Source organism: Acipenser ruthenus, chromosome 47 (assembly GCF_902713425.1).
Source record: "Acipenser ruthenus chromosome 47, fAciRut3.2 maternal haplotype, whole genome shotgun sequence".
Lineage (NCBI taxonomy): Eukaryota > Metazoa > Chordata > Actinopteri > Acipenseriformes > Acipenseridae > Acipenser > Acipenser ruthenus.
The window spans coordinates 8732086-8751606 of NC_081235.1; the positions used below are offsets into that span (position 1 = coordinate 8732086).

Here is a 19521-nt window from a genome sequence, read left to right on the forward strand (position 1 = left end):
TAGCCAACTTGTTGACCAGATCTCCCTTGAAAACATGATTTTAATCTCAATGGGACTTTCCTGCTTAACTAGAGAAAACAAAACAGCATCGCCCTTGACCTGCTTTGTGCACGAATCACGCTCGATAGAAATAGGGTGTACTGTAAGGGTAGTATTGCAGCAGATTTCCAGGATGCTGGCAGATTTTTGAGCGATCTGCCTGTCATCAGTAGGCCCTTGCCGGGCACTCAGCCCTTTAGTATCCTGATCTGGTTCCCTCGAGTCTGTGACGTAAAACTTACAAGACACTAAAGGAGTGGATTGGATCACCCTAAACCCTGCGTGGGATAAGAGCACCTAACCCGGGATTGCATCCACCACCTATAATTAACAGCAGGAAGGTGGAGGATGCACTCCAAGGTGATTCCCCAGTGCTGTAAAATGCTCTAAAAAAAAAGCTGCGATTTAATCCCAGCCAGGTATCGGTCGACCAGATCTCAAGCGGTTAAACTGACAAACGTTTCAGGCTCTTGCCTGCACCGGTGAGTCGGTAGCAATAGCCAGGATCCGGTCGCTAGCATTGCCCGCGGCAGCACACGGGACTTCTGGAGCGCTCTGCCTCGAAAGGCACGGGGTTCGGCAGCCGTTAAGAAAAGCGAGCTGAGCGAAGCGACGGGCTGCCTCCCCGTCACTCTGGGAGACTGCCTTCATGATTGAATGCTGCGTGTGATGCCGATTCTGAAACTCAGTGCCTCCTCTGGAAAAATCTAGCAAACAACAAGACGCTTATATGGTTATATTAGCCTGGTAATGTGTTTATATATCATATTGGGGTCAGATTATAAATACATAAAATAATGAATAATTAACTACAACGATCAGACCTGGCTGTCTTGTTTGATCGAGTGCTCTGCGTGCTCTGGTGCCTTGACTGTGTGGCACAAATGAGAGAAAATTTAAAAAAATCGAGGACATGGCATCTTCTATTAGTATTCGTGTGACACGACCCCTTTAGAAGCGCTGATAATTAGAGGCTCAGATATCGGAAAAGCAATTTTCTGACAGTGAAAATCATTGCCTGGCTCTCGCTAGCGGCGTTGTGAAGACAGTTCCAATTCACTGTGGGCTCAGGGAGAGGGGTCGGAAAGGGGAGGGGGGGCTGTAATTGCTGCTTTTTCTATGAATTTGAATGCCCTTGTGAAGTTTTGGGATTACATTTATAAAATAATCATAATAATAATGATGCATCTTTAACAGACTGAGAGGTCAGAGATGTACTTTGCATTATTTTTAACCGGCTCTTCTGCTTAATTAGCAGAGTGATTTCATGTCGGTTTTATTGTAGTACTGAACTGGTCGCACTTGACAAAACTCCAGCTGCTCAGGACCACTGTTTACATGTAATAAAATAACACTATCAGCGAGAGCATTGCCAGATACTACAGTCACACTTTTTTTGCAATTACTCAAATATTGTGCTCTTCAGTTCCAGTTGCCCAGCATAGACATATGCAACTAGGCTATCCGTCAATGTAAAAGAAATGTTTAAAAACTTGAGGACCAAAAGATTCTCAGCACAATAACACAATAAGGGTGTGTGTGTGTGTGCAGGGAAAGTTAATAATGCTGCTGGTTAGGTGTCCTGTCAGATGACAGGAGCACGATGCTACCTCCACACTGTCTAAATCTTCGCCAGTGAGTCCATTTGCCTGTGTTTTATTGGGCCCCTTGCACTCCAGGGAAATCAATCTGCAGGGAGCTTAATGTGGGAGGCAAGGATAATTGTTTAACATCGCAGATGAGCGATGACAAACCGCCCTCGCCCCCTCACTCCTTTCTCCTCGCATAACTTCAAAACGCTGAATCAGCGTCTTTAGGTAACGTCAAGCAGACGGACGTTTAGGACCTTCTTCAGTGTAGCTGTAATGGAAATATAAAACAAAAACAATTTAAATGACTCTCGAAGCTTCTTGTTCTGGAAGTCCTGGCGATCTCAGCACAGTAGTGTACAGCGATCTTAAAAAAATAACAAAAAAACAGACACGACATTCTGAAATCCCATGGTAAAAACACTGTAAAACATGCTCAAGCACAGAGCGAAGTATGAGCAAAACAAAACATGGTAAAGTGAGAGAGAGGCGGATCCATACATTACATATACATTATATACACTGCCAGCGCTCAAAGAGCTCCAAGCAAGCCTGTCAGACTCATTAGTCTTCTAAGTGTTGTAAGCGACAGGCAGGGTCGTTTCTGCTGATGCAACAGAAGATGTCTGCAGCATCAGAAGCACACCGGAATTCTCTGAATAAATCAGGGATGGAAATAAGACTCCTACAGCTGAAACTACCTTTAGAGGATGTAAACAAACCAGACAGTCAACAGGGCACGGCTTCCAGGGAAGCAGACCGCGCGCACAGGAGCGAGTGAACTGAAGGAGGATCTTTATAAGCAAGCTGGTTATTTTAGTACAAAAATGAAACGTCACGGTGAGACCTAGTCTTGGAAGGTCTATGCAAGCAGATACCAGCATTTCCCAAAGGAGCCTGCGCTCTTTGTCTGCCATGCCCGGCAATGATAGTTGGTTTCCTGAGTAGCTGCAGAATAGATTTGTCTCCAAGAAACCCTCACAACAAAAAGGTCCTTTCTCCTATTGAGCCTTTAAGCAGTTGCTTGATAAAAAAAAAAAAAAAAAAAAAAAATGACGTCGCTCCTCGAGTGCTCTCCTCGTCCGAGGACAATGACGAGAGAGCACTCCACGCTGGCCTAATAGGCGATATCTCAAACAGAAGAGGCGTTTGGAATGGGATTGCACGGAGGAGCACATGAATAGGCTCCTGCAATTACACACGACTGCGAGAGCTGCAGAGAGCCCTTACACAGCCCCCCCGCGGACTCTAATGAATTCTTCAGTGGGAGGTCAGTGTCTCTCCTGCACTGTTCCTCCGCACAATGAGATGAAGAAGGAGATGGCAAGGTGACCCTGGAACACTGCACAGCGCGCTGGCTGCTTCTTGCGGGTGCTGCCTTTCCTTCTCTTCTCTGATTGTGTGAGGGGCGGTGTCTGATGGCTCAGAGGGTCGCGAATGTGCCTCTGAGGTGGATGGTCCCGGGTTCAAATCCTGGTCCGTTAACCCTTTTAGAAAATGCTCTACCAAGTGCGTATAATAGAGAGCAATGGCGCCACTGTGATTCCCAGCTCTTATGTGAAACGCTATATCACATATATGTAAGGTTTGAGAAAATGACAAAGCTACAGACTTGTGTTTGCCCACCTTTGAACAATGCAATTCATTAACAACAATACTTCATACAAATAAAATTATAACTCTCTCTCTCTCTCTCTCTCTCTCTCTATATATATATATATACACATACATACAGTGCTCCCCCTTTATATAGCAGCTCTTTATAAGCCAGTATGTCTGTGGCTCCCCTCTTCCCCCAAATGCCATTCCACTAGCTCTTTCATTCCAACACTAATATCGGTCCTGTATCTATGGCCCTAACTACAGTGATATACAGTAGGAGCCCTATATTCGTATTGTTATATGATTGCACTGAACGTGTGCTTTGGCCAGGGCTGTCTTGCAAACACTCATTTCAATGATATATCCCGTGTAGGTAATTCTAGATTGGAAGTTGTATGAATACCAGGTCATTCATGGATAGCCGTATTGAATTCCTGACCATCTAAAGAGAAGCTGTTTCCTGTCTGGAGCAGCTGCCAACGTTACAGATTAAGGGGAAAAAATAATAGGTTTTAATATAAACTAATACTCCCATCACTCCCACTGCGTGTCAAATACAATCGAGGAAACCGTTTCAAATTTCATCCCATTCAGGGTTATTTTTGTGATCATTATTTTTGATATATTATATTATTACATTCAACAACCCAAGGACCTGTCAAAAATGATTCATGGCTGTTTCTGTTGTATCAAATTTCTGTGCATAAATATGCATGTCTATATTATATATATATATATATATATATATATATATATATATATATATATATATATATATATGTGTGTGTGTGTGTGTGTGTGTGTGTGTGTGTGTGTGTGTGTGTGTGTGTGTATTCCTGCTGCGTGATGGAGGTTCAAGCATTGATTGATGTAGGCCTGTGTTGTATGGCTAATATTGGCAACGGAACAACAATACAGGGTAAAACAGATTTGAGGTTGCTTCCAACAGCTCACGATGATTCATGGATTTTGTGCTGCAAGAGGTTTTCTTGTACCGGTTTAAATTGAAATCGCCTTTCACACGCAGGTGACACACTTTCCGTTGGGATATTGCAAACTCACTTAAGCACTATTGTACAAACATGTTGAAAGATTAAAGCCACATACGATATCCAGTTGGGCTGAGATATGCTGTTCAATATCTAGATTCGTTTTTAGTTGTTTTTTTTTTCATCCCATTATTTATAGCTGACGTGTACATTCACCCTTAATTGTAAATTGCGAATTACTGAAATTGTAGCAGTTTAATCTGTTCAAGTATTAGATGGTCTTTTCACGATAATACTTGACTGACACCTAGTGGCAAAATTAGGTATAACTGAAAACAGAAAGGGGCTTGATATGGCAAATAACATCTACCGCTGATTGGAACAAGCCTCTGCACAGTAGCCTCAAGCTCGCTGGCTCAGCCTGAAGACCCCGATGTTAAGTTTTGTTCTTGTGAATCAAATATGCAGTTAATGTGCAAATGTAGAACAGAGAATGACTTACTGATGTATTTAAGCGATTAATTAACGCGATCTGAAGAAAGAAAAGGCGATTGCATTAGGTATACATTGATGTAGACTTCAAACTGTCGACCTGGATGTTTTTACAATAGTTTTATAATGGTTAGCAATACAAACACAAACCACTTAATGCATTTGCGTGTTGTCAACCTGCTCTTTTCTATATCTTTCCAATTTTAGTATATGTGCGGGAAAACTATATATATATATTTCTGTGTGTATATACACACACACACACACACACACACACACACACACAGAAAACGCAAGACTAGTGTTTTATGAACATCTCAAAACAGCACCCGTGTTACTGTTGTACTAAATCAACTACTGATTGTATTTATAGAATTCATTATGCACGTTTTATTCATTACAGTAGCTAGGGCCATTGCGTTGCATTCTGGGAGTTCCGATGGCGTCTACTCGGAATATAATAATAACTGTAAATACCTATTTTTTTCCTTCGCCAAAAAATGCATGCTCATGACACGTTGGTGAGGTGCCATACACCGTGAATTTAAATTATGACACTTAAATAAAAGAGGAGAGGAGCAGGTCCTACCGAGATTTGAACTCGGATCGCTGGATTCAGAGTCCAGAGTGCTAACCATTACACCATAGAACCGCCTATGAACGCGTATACCGCACGACGTGGAGACTAAACTTTAATTAAATAGATCTATTGTGTAAATTTATACCGAATTCTGGAGCACATAGTCCACTGCTTTATATTATGACGTTTCTTTTAAACGTCGTTTGCGGAAAAAAATATATTTGGGTTTTTTCTTGGATATAAAATCGGCGATTTTGTAAATAGTTAAGTAGGCTATACCCTGTATAATGTCGTGTTGTTAAAACAATATATAACGAATTTACTAATAACACTTGAAATACTGTTAAAATATGAACACATGGAACCAAGAAAAGTCAAAATAATGTTTTTTTTTAGATCAGAAAACAATAACAATGATGGCAGATTTACTAACCAAGTCAACAAACACCTTAAAAAAAATATCCGCCGAAGAAGCATTGTAAAAACAAAACAAAAACACCTAAAGCGAAGACTGTGTTTGCATGCTCTTCATCTTTTTGTGCATGTGGGCAATACTCTTTTGCAGCTGCACTAAGACTCAGATGTCTGTCACTGAGAGACCTGTGCTGTTCTGATGTGATAATCCGGTACAGAAAGGCTCTCACACGTGTTCCTGATGTTTCTGCCGCTGACTGCATGACAGGTTCTATGGTGTAATGGTTAGCACTCTGGACTTTGAATCCAGCGATCCGAGTTCAAATCTCGGTAGAACCTCACTTATTTTTTTTTATTTATTTTCTGGACTGCATTGCAATATGATATCATTTTTAATTTAATCTTTAATTAATGGGTTTGTAATCAAACTTTTTAAATGGGATATCGGCCTATCACTGCATTTTGACACCACTACTACTATCGCTACTGATGCTATTAACAGTAATATGGACAGTATAGTTACCTGAAGAAAAAAAACACTAATATGCGGGTTTGAGTTTCTTATGATTATGAAGGACGGTACTTAGTTGCGACAGCTTTGCGCAGGCGCAGAGATTCACTCTGTCACCGGAAGTTCTTGTCCATCCCGAGGAGGAGGAAACGTGTTTTTCGGAAGAGGTTCTGTTTAGTGCAATGAAAGCTTCCTTCGTTTCTTTTATTTAAACCCAAAGATGGCGCCATATGTTTAGGAGAGCAAGAGTGAGTTGACAAAAAATAAAGCGTGTGTACGTTCGGTACTGGGTAAGCTAACTTTTAAAACACGATTTGAAAAAATCAGATGATCATACCGAACACAGATAGTTCTGGAAAAATAATACAGAGGATTTCTGACACATCTGGAAAACTGCAGATGCCAGCAATGCCGGTGAGTTACACACAATATCAACATGATGTATATATAATTATAATAAGATAATAAGCATATATATATGGACAGTAATTAAAAAAACAAAAAAACAACAACAACGTTGTGCAATTTTTATTTTCCAGTGGGAGTCTCATTTCCATCCCTGTGACCCCTTACTATTTTACAGCACTGAGATTCCCTGTGACCCCCCTCCCCCCATGCTAGCCCCTAACCCGTATCACAGCAGGCACTGCCGGGGCGCTGCACTCCTCTGGTAGCGCACAAACACAGCTGTATGTCACGCTGCTGTCTCTTTGTTTCAGGCTGGGACAGGCTGCGGATCCCTGGTGCAGAGGTTCTATGCTCTCCAGGCTGAGCGAGTGGAGGCCTACAGGCTTTTTGAAGAGTGAGTTTCAAGGGTTAGCAGCAGCAACCCTGAAAGACACCCGCACACTTTCACGAGGAACGCTTCGACCACAGATCTGTTTGTAGACGAGCTTCTAGGCTGAAAGCAGCTTGTCGTAGGATTGCATTTAGATATTTGTCTTTTTTTTTTCTGTTTGCTCACATCAGAGTCCCGCGGTAACATCTATAAGAAGTAGATCAAACTTTTGTTGACACACCTGAAGGTTTCACAGACCCCCGATTAGCACTAATCCTGGACTAGCTGATGTGACCTTAAGACAAGGCAGTTCAAGATCACTGTTGATCAGGGTGTGTGACACTAGCCCTCAGAGTGTTATCTTAATACAGGGATGGAAGTAAGACTCTCATTGCATAGCACTGTCACCCGTTCCAGGTTTTACTGTGAGCTTGATTAGCCCCAGTGTATAGGTATCAAGCCCAGGTGTTGTCTTGTTAAACTCATAGTGAGACCAGGTGTGGGTGAAAGCTCTCTGCAGTGGGAGTCTGATTCCTGTCCCTGTAATAAGTGCCCACGCTGGTTTATTTCACGTCAGGGGCCACGAGGCGTACCTCCGGACGGCGCCGCACTATGATTTCCAGCGCTACCGGCAGCTGGTGCACGAGATCACGCTGGCGTTCAGCGGCATCTCCAAGGAGCTGATTGAGATGAAGGAGCGCCTGCACGAGGAGTGCGAGCGGCCAGACCTGTCGGAGCACATCGAGAAGCTGCAGGAGAAGGAGAGGCACAAGCTGGAGCTGGTGAGAGGGCCCGGGGTTTGTGTGGTACAGCAACCTGTCTGTCCTTCTGTCTGTCTACCTAAGAGCCTGTCTGTCCGTCTGTCTGTCTACCCGATGTCTGTCTGTCTGTCAGTATCAGTCTGTTTGCCTGTCTGTCTAGCTATATCTTATAAGCTGATATTCAATACAAGCTGCTGTCCACTCCACTGGAGGTCAGAGAGGGCTTTCTGCTCAAACTTTGTGTGGGGTGAAAACCAGCTGGTGTCTTCCTGCCCCCTGTTCTGTATTGCTTTTGTAATACAGGGGCGTCCCATTCGTCAGGCATCACCGGCATGAATGTTAACAGCGGTTGTCCGTCTCTTCCTTTCAGCTCCGAAATTAAAAACAGCGAATGTTAGAAACGCCGCATCATTTCCGTCTGACGCAAAGACGTGTCAGGTGACCGCGTCGCGCTGACATCGCTCGGGAGTCACCTGCGGTGTTCTGATCCGGATGGTTCTTTTTGCCCCTTCCAGACTGCCAAGCTGCAGCTTGCGAAGCAGAATGTCGTGGATCATCCGGAAGACGAGAGCGGGCCAGAGCTGGTGCAGGAACTCAGGCAGAAGTAAGAGAATCGGCTACAGCTCCTCGCAGCAGCCGTGCTGCTCGCCGACTTAGGAGGATCAAACTGCTGTGAAACGAGAGTCTTTTTAAAGCGTTCCCTGCAGCTGACTGCTCTTTCCAGGGATAGAAATAAGACTCCTATTGCATAGGTTTCACAGACCCCGATTAGCACTAATCTTGGACTAGCTAATGTTACCTTGGGTAAGGCAGTCCAAGGTTAGTGTTAATCAGTGTGTGTGAAACTAGCCCTCAGTTTCTTAAAGTCTTACCTTAATACAGGATGGAAATAAGACTCCTAGAGTCGCCCCTTCCAGGTTTTCCTACGAGCTTGGTCAGCCACGGCGTACAGGTAACAAGCTCAGGTGTGTCTTATTAAACTCGCTGTGCAATGGGAGTCTTATTCCCTTTCCCTGTCTGTCTCTTTCTCCCCACCTCTCTGCTCGCCCCAGGATAATTAAAACAGTGGAAGCGATCAGTGAAATCCTCCAGGACTTCAAGTACGATTCCGAGGAGCTGGCGTGACGTTCCGCGGAAGTGTTTGTGAGCGAGGCGAGAGAGGATCGTCCTGGACTGACGTTGACAGAGATCGATGGGCTGCACTGTCTTCGCTTTTCTTCTTGTTTTTTGTATCTATTGATTTTATTCCTGCTCCAGTTTTCTCTGTGTGCACTTGACCTGTCTGCGGCACTAAATGTCAGATGCCTTTATTAAAGCAGAGCTCTAGTGTTCTTGGTGAGAATTATGTAGTTGCTGAAGGACACCTAAGGTTTCCACGATGAAGAAGCGAGATGGACTGATTTCCCTCCCACCCTCCCAGGTTATACTGTTCAGATGCATAGGGTTGCATTCTCAAAGCTACTTGCTTCAAATTGTCAGGTTAGTTCAATGAAATCGTGTTTACTCCACATTTTGTTTCAGAAAGGAGAAACGCACGCAGTAAGGTTACCAAACCAGAAACAACTAAGGTTTTTAACTTTGAAACTTGTAAGTGGTCTTTAAGTTGTTTGTTAATCGTTTTGAGAACTGTATTTATTATTATTTTTTTTCATATGAAATTAGCTCTAATGATGAATTGTAGTAAACACCTTTGAGAATCTAGCCCAGGAGTAGCCAAAGCTGTCCCTTCCATTCCTGGTCGTTGTTCCAACCCAGTTTGAAACTGTTTACCAGTTCAAACTCCAGCCAGACCCTGCAGGAGTTCATGATCTCATTGCATCTGTCAAACCTGCAGTGGAATGAGCCTCCAGGGCTGTGATTGGACACATCTGATCTAGCTCATACTGTGCTCAAACTGCTCATCCAAAAAACAAACAAGATGGGTTCTCTATTGACACCAGACCATGCACCTGGTTCTCGGTCACTCCAACATCAAGCTACATCTGCGTCTCAGAAACCACAAGGCACGTGATTTGATTTTAATTTTTATTTGTTTATTGATAACTGCACAAAAATGCTTAGGTTTCCATCAGCCTTAAGCTATCCAGCACAGAATAAAAAAAAATCACAAATCTCTTGACCTGTTCTGAATTTTGTCTTCTTCATAACAACGATAACGCTCGGCGTGACCTGCGAGAGAACTGAGGTTACCTTGTAAGCTCTCCACGCCACCTAGATAATGCACACCACATGAACGCATGCTGATTGTGGACGACGGTCGTCCACAATCAAAACCTGCTGATCACACAGTGTTTGTATTTAAGTGCTGTGAAAACGCTGAACTATCTATTCGAAGCTGCAGGTCCACAGTGTCGGGAAGTTACTGAAATTATTAAACAAAAGATTATTATTAAAAAAAAAACACAACTGGAGAGGGTTCCATTCACTCGTACTGTATTTAATGCTGTCTGGTTGGTTAAGTGAAGTATGCAGATTTAAGAAACGTTTTTATTCAATGTGAGTGGCTTTGCTTAAACACATTTAAAATGTATCGCTTCTCATAATGCTGAACAACTCGCTGGAGACTGGTGTCGTTTAAACAGGAAGCATTAAAACAAAGGGATGCGAAGCATCAAAAATGACTTTACAATAAGCAACGCTGCACAGGTATCAATAAGAAAGTGGCAATGGACGAGATCGCTTCTGCAAACATGCCTCACGGAAGTGCCATTCAAGCTGAAACAATTTCCGCGGTAAATATTTCAGTGAAACTTCCCACCTGATAGATTCTTGTCCTGGATTCTGGAATGAGAAGGGAACTAGATTCTGGAGTTCAGTGTGCGATCTGTACGCACCGGGTCACAATGCAATACAAGCATGTCCTTTAGGACTCGTTGGAAAATGACTTTGGGGATGGCGAAAAACTCCAGAGGAGCAAAAAATCCAGAAATGCTTTGCAAAGCGGTATTGTACACCATTACAGTGCGTGTGATGAACCGGAGTCTTCCCAGCATTCAGTCTCTTCTGTACCACGACATCACTGCTGGCAAGGGTTTTTCTCCAAGTACCGTAAGTCCAGTATATTTTTCCGAGATGGTTTACATGGCTAGGATTTATCTCCTTGTAGTATCTGAAAGAAGAGTATAGAGACGTTCCAGTTAGGTGTGTCTACAGTCAATCAGCGGGGGTGGGGGGGGGTGGGGGCTCTTTGAATCCGGGTCAGGGGGGTGTTCTTGCAAACCTGCCCCAGGCAGCTGTATTAATGAAGCTGGGTGAAAGTTATGGCAGATCTGTCATCTGCTGTGGAGATGCCTTTGTTTGTAATCTCTCTCTGATCTCCCAGCTGTGGGGCTGCCATTGTATCGGTTTCCCAGTTAATTCCCCAAGCCGTGAGCACCAGGCTGTAGCGGGGAGGTGAGCCAAGCAGCCTGACGTGAGTGAGTGGGCCGATGATACCTGACAGACCAATCAGAGCCAGCCACTGCTCCCGGGCCTCTGATACCGTGAGGCACAGGCTAAAACATGTAGGCAGTGCTAACCGAGGAACCCTTTAGATTTAGATTTTTTTTTTTTTTTTTTAGCATTAACAATGGCCCTCTTTGTCATTTTGTTCCAACTGGAGAACGGCTTCCAAAGTAAGTTCCGCCCTACCTTTCCCGCTTCAGAGCAGTATGGGTGAAATAAAGGCGAAGGGCTCCTTACCTACCTGGTTGCGTGTTTTGTGGGATTTCTGCAGCCACACCCTCCACTGGTCGTAGAGCTTGATGCTGAGGCCCGTGCAGCCGTAAGCGTGTTTCCGCACCCAGCCGAAGAACTGCTTGAGCTCCCGACGCAGGGTGGAGTTCTGCTCGCCAGCCTTGGGGTCGCACACGCCGGCTCCCAGCCGATCTGAGAGCACACGGGAGAGAGGAAGCCAGGGGGGGGGTCACACAGAGGGACGGCTTTTCAAAGCACAGCAACTTAGGCTGAATAAATCTTCAGCAATAAATCTGAATTTGTGCACGTGTACTTCAACAGCTCGGCTGAGCGAAGCAGAGCCTATGATTAATACTTTGCAAACAGATGTCCGGCTGCTTAAAACACCTCCAGTTCAATTTAAATTTCTTGATTTTAAATCTTTTCTTTGAAGCCGTTTTCTGCCGCTGTGCGTGATTGTGACGTCACCAAAATACCTTTCTAAATACCCAGAGCGCCGCAGGCTCCTTCTAACCTCATAAATCAGCTTTGAAATCCTGGAACTACGAGAATCGCACGCCCTGCTAAATCCAGGATCCTACTCCCAACACGCTCAAATTAATCCCCTAGATTAAAAAAAAGAATACCGTTAAGTGCTATACTGAGACTTGAAAACCTCATACTGAAGATGTTTCATGGCCCTAAGTTTATAGCACGGAGTTCTCGTGAGGAGATGCCCCTGGTTCTGTCTGACTCCCCCCCCCCCGGTGGCTCACCGCTCCTCGGCGTGGACGCGGCGGTGGGGTTGCTCCAGTCGCTCCAGATCCCAGCTTTCTTGGAGCCGTAGATCCCGACGGGGTTGCAGCGCACCTGGACGAAATACACCGTGCCGGACTTGAGCCCGGCCAGCCGGCACGAGGTCTGATTCCCGACATCATCCACCACCTGCGGGGCAAAACACGCAGGGAGAGGAGGAGAGAGGGAGGAATGAAATACAGTTCAGCCAGGCGGGGGAATCTCTAACCCCGCAAAGAGCAGGGTGGATCAGCGGCCTCACCTTCCACTCGGAGCTGTCCTCCACGCGATAGCGGATCTGGTACTTGGCCTGGAAGAGGAAGTCCTTGAGGGCGGGGGGGGTGCTCCAGCGCACGCTCAGCTGGTCCTCCAGCTCCCCCACCCGGCTCACCTGCACGTCCGAGGGGGGGTCTGTGGTCACTGCGGTGGGGGGGATGCGTTCACAAGAGACGGGAGCGTTATTATTTCAACAGAAGCCATCAGAGAGTTGCAAGGGAATGGATATTCCCGTCTAAAAGCTTACCACAGTAAAAGCAATTGCAAAGCGTAGCACAGCGAAAGCATGGTACAGCATAGTATGGTAAAGCATACTAATAAACATGGCAAACCAGGGTAAACTACAGTAAAGGCACAGTACAAATGCAAATATACATGCAAAAATACAGTGGTACATGTTTCAGGAATCAAACATTTTGACACTTCTGCAATTTTTCTCTGCTAGACTCAGAAGAGAACAGTTTTATGAGCCAGTGTTTAAAGCTCTGGATGGACACAGTGTTTAACCAGTCAGAGCAGCAGTGCTCACGGTACCTTCTCTCTTTATAATGCAATCTCACCTGCAGCCAACTGGACTGCGTGCTGGTTTAGTGCTGCGGACTGAAGCCCACGTGGAGACCCCAAGCCCATCTCCCTTGTGATGGAAGCCAGAAGTGCAAGGCAGCTTGGCATACACTTAGCCCTGATCTTTGAAAGAGGATCTTCAAAAAGTCCTTTAATGCTCAGTTTTTAATTGAGCCTCTCTCTTGTGGGTCCCCCACACAGACACGCCTCCTCATCCTCTATGTTCCCCCAGAAGGAGTGAGACAGTCTGGTCAACCCCCCCTCACGCTCCAGCGCCCCCCTCGCTCTCGCCTGCCTCGTCTCTGTGGCTCAACTGGTTTTCCTGGCAATCACTTCAGCTTCTGAACTCCGTTTGACCCCAAATCCCATATTTAATTCAAAGGGACCCGTCTTGTTTGTTTATTTTCACAGCGTAATAAATTTTTCATCCCAAAAAAATAAAATAAAAACTTAAGGAGCTAAGTCAGGGTCGGAAACTCAGAATCTTCAGCAGTCGGAATTAACCCCTGTTCTGCCAGAGGTGTATTCTAACTCAAACACACGATCTGAAAAACCGTTTGTCTGATTGTGTTCATGTGCGTTCATCGCGGAGCGCTGTGGAGAGTACAGGGAGCCACACTCTTACCCACATCCAGGACGTCGAGGATGGTGACATCAGAGCCGGCCGCTCCCAGCTGATTGGATGCCTCCACCCAGATCTCGTAGGGCGTGAACAGAGCCAAGTCTCTGGGGATGTAGCAGGAGTAGGGCTCCCCCAGGTTATAGTCCTCACACTCCTTCTCGTGACCGTACCACCTAGACAAAGGAAGGAAAAGCCCGCGTTCATTTACCGTCACCAGCCTAGCTGCCAGTCCTGAGTCACATGGATCTTTGTTCCACACACCAGGAGTAGGATTCCCTACCGTAGTTTGTACTTCAGGGTGTACTTGGTCCTCAGGAAGGACTCCCCATTCCCGCCCGGCATCCATCTGCACGTCAGATCCTTGGTGTTCCTGGACCAGCAGCTGAGGTTCACTGGTTTCTCTGGGGGCACTGGTGACGCAGAACACAAAATAAAATAACGCGTCAGAAATTCCTTTCACTGAGGGGGTTGCCCTGCCCTTCGCATGCCGGGAGGTGCATTGGGGGGGGGGGGGGGGGGGGTTGGTTGTTCACATTCTGTTATAATTTATTCAATATTCAATCGTTTTGAATTGGCTCTTATCAGCAGTAAAATACACCCTGGTGGTATCCCATCAAATTACCCTTGAAGAGTTAAGCGCTCTTCTGTACAGCAGAATGCGTCACTCATGCACTGGTTTCCTTTTTTTGAGAGTCATTTATACAGTTCTGTTATGTGAACAAAACAGACACTTAAAGCAGATATTTATCATAGTAATATAAAGCAGGGGTGTCCAATCACAGCCCTGGAGGCTCATTCCACTGCAGGTTTGACAGGTGCAATGAGATCATGAACTCCTGCGGGGTCTGGCTGGAGCTGTAATTGGTTCAATTAAACAATTTGGAACAGGACTGGAACAATGACCAGGAGTGGAAGGGCCAGCTCTGGCCAGCCCTGATATAAAGTGACCCCCGGGACCGAAGTGAAACTCACTCCCCACGTAGACGCAGGAGCCGGCGAGGATGTGCCCGTCGGCGCTGTGACACACCAGGTTGTCCCCGGATTGCTGGCGGGAGCCGTTGAGCCGCTGCAGGGAGACGGTGAGAGCCGTGCGGTTCAGGACGGTGTAGTTCTCGCTGGGGAGGCGTTTGCTGTTCAGGGTCCAGTACAGAGTCCTGGCTTCCAGCCCCAGCTCCGAGCTCACCGTGCAAGTCGCCGTCAGAGAGGCTCCGATCGGCAGAGCTGGGTCCAGCGGGTAGATCGCGGCAAACTCTGGGGAAGTAATGGAAAGGCACCCTCTGATCCGTGTGTTTACTTTCATACATAACTACTGAAACGCTTCACAGCCGTGCAAGCCCTGCAGTCGAGAGACAGGTACGTGCCCATATTACTAACTCAGGAGGGGATTCATGACAAAGACCAGCTCAAAACCACCAGCTCTGAGCAGCACACATCAGACTCAGAAGCTGGCAATGGCCCACGGCTCAAAGCCGCAGGAACGAGCTGCATCAGGACTCGCCCGCACTGCATACCTACCTATTGAGCTGCCAGCTTCTATAAGTACAGTGGGTGCTGTTGGCTCGGCACGTCCAACCCGAGGAGGTTACAGGAGAGTTTTAATCTCAGAAGCATTCATGTTTTATTACTTCGGCAGGCTTTGTCTCTCGGTTTATCCTCATGAGTACCTGTTAATCCCTGTGTGTGTTTAAACGGCTCTGTGTTTCTTTTGAGTCTCCTCTCCTCCTCCGTGCTCCATTCCGGCTCTCAGAGCAGACTTGGCCAGGCTACACACAACACTGATCCCCTGCCAAACCAACGCCATCACTTACTGGAACTGAAGAGCACGCTGCGCTGCAACGCTGACGATGTCGCTCATGCTTTTCAGTGTGAGTTCAGTGTGCTGTTATATGATGCTGGTATACTGGGATGAGTTTGTGTGTATTTTCAGTGTGAGTTCAGTGTGCTGTTATATGATGCTGGTATACTGGGATGAGTTTGTGTGCTGTTATGTGATGCTGGTATACTGGGATGAGTTTGTGTGTATTTTCAGTGTGAGTTCAGTGTGCTGTTATGTGATGCTGGTATACTGGGATGAGTTTGTGTGTATTTTCAGTGTGAGTTCAGTGTGCTGTTATATGATGCTGGTATACTGGGATGAGTTTGTGTGTATTTTCAGTGTGAGTTCAGTGTGCTGTTATATGATGCTGGTATACTGGGATGAGTTTGTGTGCTGTTATGTGATGCTGGTATACTGGGATGAGTTTGTGTGTAGCTGCAATGCGCTCCGATTAGAACACAGCTGCGGCATGGGAATGTTCTCGGCCATCATGCTAGAACACACATTGTTCTAGAACACACATTCTAGAACAGAGTTTGATGTTCTAGGTTATTTACTGGTATCACAGTTGGTGTATGAAATAAGTCCTTGTCAGAAATTGAACTTTTTTTTACATTTATTTATTTATTTATTTACTTATTTTAAATAAATAACATTACGAGATTGTGTCACTGCGCACCTGGACAGTAACCGTTTACAATAGGATTTTTATTTATTTATTTTATAAAATGATGATTATCATTTCAAATGTTATTTATTTACAGTCTGCGTCACTTCTTTTTGTTTTTACGCGTGTATTTCTTTATTTTGCATATTATATTAGCGAGCATTTCGTTTGAGGTATTCCCGATTCTACAGGCAGCACGGTCGACAGCAGTAAAACGAGTTCAGGCTGCCTCTGTGTGAATACGAGCATGTCTTCTCCTGTTATAGAGCACGGAATGGAGTTTTTACTGAGATCCTTCCCGCCCCCTGAGCGCCTCGATAACACGAAACACCGCACAGTGTGGCAAACTGTTCTGTTCTGCTGATTAGCAGAAGAGCAGAGCTGCGGACATGCATCTATATACTGTATACATAACACAAGTACTTACGTGTCAGTGAAGATGCCACTTTGAGAACACAAAGCCCCAGAAACAAAAAGGTGATCATATTTCAACACTCTCTCTTTCCTCCGTCTTTCCTTCTTTTTTAAATAAACTTTATTTCTTCAAAACACGCCTTTGGCAAACCAGCGAATAAAACTCGGAGTCCCAGCGGCACAGTACAGTAGCTGACACGGACCCGTTGAAATACTTCCTGCAGACTATCCCGCCGGTATAATTACTTGTCTTATAATTCAAACTTTCACAAAAACAAAACAAACCAGCCCCTTGCTAAAACAGTAGCAGCGCAGCAGTCTGCAGAGGAATGCTCGGGTGCGCGTCTCCACAGCTGAACTTTACAAGCTGATACTTTCCAAGCCCCTCCCAAGCCGCCTCGACACATCCCTCCACTCCTGTTTTCTGCTTGTTTTGTCTAATTCTTTGTGCCTCCTCTCGCACGGTCACAAACACAACCCTACTACAGCAAACCGCATTGCAAGCTGTTTGATTACCGTGCTTCTGTAATCCAGGACAGCACACACACACACACACACACACACACTGACACACTGACACACTGACACACACACACACACACACTGACACACTGAGACACACACACACTGACACACATACACACACGCACACTGACACACACACACACACACACACTGACACACTGACACACACACACACACACACACACTGACACACATACACACACGCACACTGACACACACACACACACACACACTGACACACTGACACACACACACACACACACACACACACACTGACACACATACACACACGCACACTGACACACACACACACACTGACACACTGACACACACATACACACACACACTGACACACATACACACACACACACACACACACCCTGACACACACACACACACACTGACACACTGACACACACACACACACACACACACACACACACACTGACACACATACACACACGCACACACACACACCCTGACACACACACACACACACTGACACACTGACACACACACACACAGTGACACACACACACACACACACACACACGCACACTGACACACACATACACACACGCACACTGACACACTGACACACACACACACACGCACACTGACACACTGACACACACACACACACACACACACACACACACACACACACACACACACTGACACACACACACACACACACACACACACACACACACACACTGACACACTGACACACACACACACACACACACACACTGACACACTGACACACACACACACACACTGACACACACACACTGACACACTGACACACACACACACACACACTGACACACACACACATACACACACACACACACACACACTGACACACACACACTGACACACTGACACACACACACACACACACATACACACACACACACACACACACTGACACACACATACACACACTGACACACACACACATTGAGACACACACACACATTGACACACACACCAAATTTCATTATTATTATTATTATTATTATTATTATTATTATTATTATTATTATCATTATTATTATTATTATTATTATTATTATTATTATTATTATTATTATTATTATTATTATTATTTACAAATCCAATAAAGGGTATTACTATTTATATCCATAACTTTAAATACTCAATAGTTAGACAGAAGAACTAAAAAAAAAAAATTGTTGACAAGAAATCTTGAACACGTTTGTGTAGATTCTTTGTATCTCTCAAAGGCACAATGTTGTGATTTGTATTTCCAGTGTCATATGCATGCTGTGTTATTAGGGCAATAGGGACAGCTATAACACTGGGTCTCTATACACTGCGAGTGTCTTTACAGACCCCTGAATGGAGCAGTCACCTGCTCTAACCAGCCACTAACCCCCTTTTCCAATACAAGTAAATGACAGAGGCGCCTTGAATAAACAGCCACCTTCCTTAAGCAGACACCAGTCAAGTGTCCTTTTAGCGACCTGGTTAATTCAGCTTAGCAATACTGTTTCCCAACCAGCCAGCTCACCCGTACAATTCCCGAGCGAGCATGTGCATTGGAAAAAGAGCAGTTAGACAGTGACTAACAAGGGTGTAACAATGCAGGCTGTCTTCATGAGTGACGTGGCTGCTGAGTCAACCGTGCCAGAGTCCGCTTGGACAATGGCCGTGAACTTCACTGCAGTCTGACCCTGTTTCCACAAGCGAGGGGGTGACAGAGTCAGGGCTCGTTCCCCCGTCGCACGCGCTCTGTGAATGAGGGAGGCTTTGTGAATGAGGGAGGCTTTGTGAATGAGGGAGACATTCACAAAGACATTAACGGTCATAGCGATCAGAAAAGATGACAGGTCCAGGATATCTTTGTCTGGACAACTTAACTGGAACTGATCAGTCAGTCGCCGGTTAAATACAGTAAGACAATTGTTTTGGCTACACCACAGTAAAGTGTAGTAAAACGAGGACAGAAGCTACATAGGATGAACCTTCAGGGTGGTGTGTTTTTTTAATTATAAACTGCTTTGACTGTGGAATTGTCTGTTTCTAATACATGCAACACTGCACTAGCGGTCGCTGTAAAACCACGTCAGCCACGAAACATGGATAGGAGCAAAGATTGATCAGTCTGAGAGTCTGCAGCTGCGTGGGGGAAAACATCCTGGCAGACAGACATCTTCCGATTGGTCTGCGCTGATAGGGGAAGGTGAGGACTGCAGAGGTCTGTGACAACAGTAAGGTGAACCGGGAGCTACGCGACACAGTAAAACAAACAAACAAATAAAAAACATTCACGGCTGGTTTTGCTTCCTGAGCTATAACAGAGTTCATAGGTGACACACATGAAAACCTACAGCAGCATGCAAAAGCAAGCTCTCTGTGATACCTGTCTCACTTCCACAAAGCTCCAAGCTGTCGTTTTGCACT

The 19521-nt window shown here is 45.4% G+C and overlaps 2 protein-coding genes and 2 non-coding genes across 5 annotated transcripts; 2 read left to right on the forward strand and 2 right to left on the reverse strand.

Moving 5' to 3' along the window:
* Positions 1-5291: 5291 nt before the first annotated feature.
* On the reverse strand, positions 5292-5363 carry trnaq-cug (transfer RNA glutamine (anticodon CUG)). The gene has a single exon. It is a non-coding gene; the product is annotated as a tRNA-Gln (tRNA).
* Positions 5364-5972: 609 nt separating this feature from the next.
* trnaq-uug (transfer RNA glutamine (anticodon UUG)) lies at positions 5973-6044 on the forward strand. Its single transcript has one exon. It is a non-coding gene; the product is annotated as a tRNA-Gln (tRNA).
* Positions 6045-6325: 281 nt separating this feature from the next.
* LOC117962283 (required for excision 1-B domain-containing protein-like) lies at positions 6326-9874 on the forward strand. The gene is made up of 5 exons (XM_034911867.2): positions 6326-6630; positions 6936-7018; positions 7572-7776; positions 8271-8359; positions 8808-9874. The coding sequence occupies exons 1-5, from the start codon at positions 6544-6546 to the stop codon at positions 8878-8880; spliced, it is 537 nt and encodes a 178-aa protein (XP_034767758.2). The 5' UTR covers positions 6326-6543; the 3' UTR covers positions 8881-9874.
* LOC131721017 (cytokine receptor-like factor 1) lies at positions 9767-16999 on the reverse strand. 2 transcript variants are annotated; one of them, XM_059013828.1, is made up of 8 exons: positions 16577-16999; positions 14639-14917; positions 13947-14076; positions 13670-13839; positions 12467-12624; positions 12186-12354; positions 11437-11622; positions 9767-10864 (listed from the first exon to the last, which is right to left on the reverse strand). In XM_059013828.1, exons 1-8 carry the CDS (start codon positions 16632-16634, stop codon positions 10848-10850), a joined length of 1167 nt encoding a protein of 388 aa, XP_058869811.1. In that variant the 5' UTR covers positions 16635-16999; the 3' UTR covers positions 9767-10847. The 2 variants fall into 2 exon arrangements, with proteins under 2 accessions (XP_058869811.1, XP_058869810.1); XM_059013827.1 differs by having other exon boundaries at positions 11441-11622; positions 16577-16998.
* Between the last annotated feature and the right edge of the window lie 2522 nt (positions 17000-19521).

Coding starts and splice junctions, on each gene's coding strand:
- LOC117962283 (XM_034911867.2), top strand. CDS start 6,544: ATGATCATACCGAACACAGATAGTTCTGGAAAAATAATACAGAGGATT. Junction 6,631..6,935: donor TGCAGATGCCAGCAATGCCG/GTGAGTTACACA, acceptor TCTTTGTTTCAG/GCTGGGACAGGCTGCGGATC. Junction 7,777..8,270: donor AGAGGCACAAGCTGGAGCTG/GTGAGAGGGCCC, acceptor TGCCCCTTCCAG/ACTGCCAAGCTGCAGCTTGC.
- LOC131721017 (XM_059013827.1), bottom strand. CDS start 16,634: ATGATCACCTTTTTGTTTCTGGGGCTTTGTGTTCTCAAAGTGGCATCT. Junction 14,918..16,576: donor AGTGGCATCTTCACTGACAC/GTAAGTACTTGT, acceptor TTACTTCCCCAG/AGTTTGCCGCGATCTACCCG. Junction 13,840..13,946: donor ACCCTGAAGTACAAACTACG/GTAGGGAATCCT, acceptor TCCTTTGTCTAG/GTGGTACGGTCACGAGAAGG.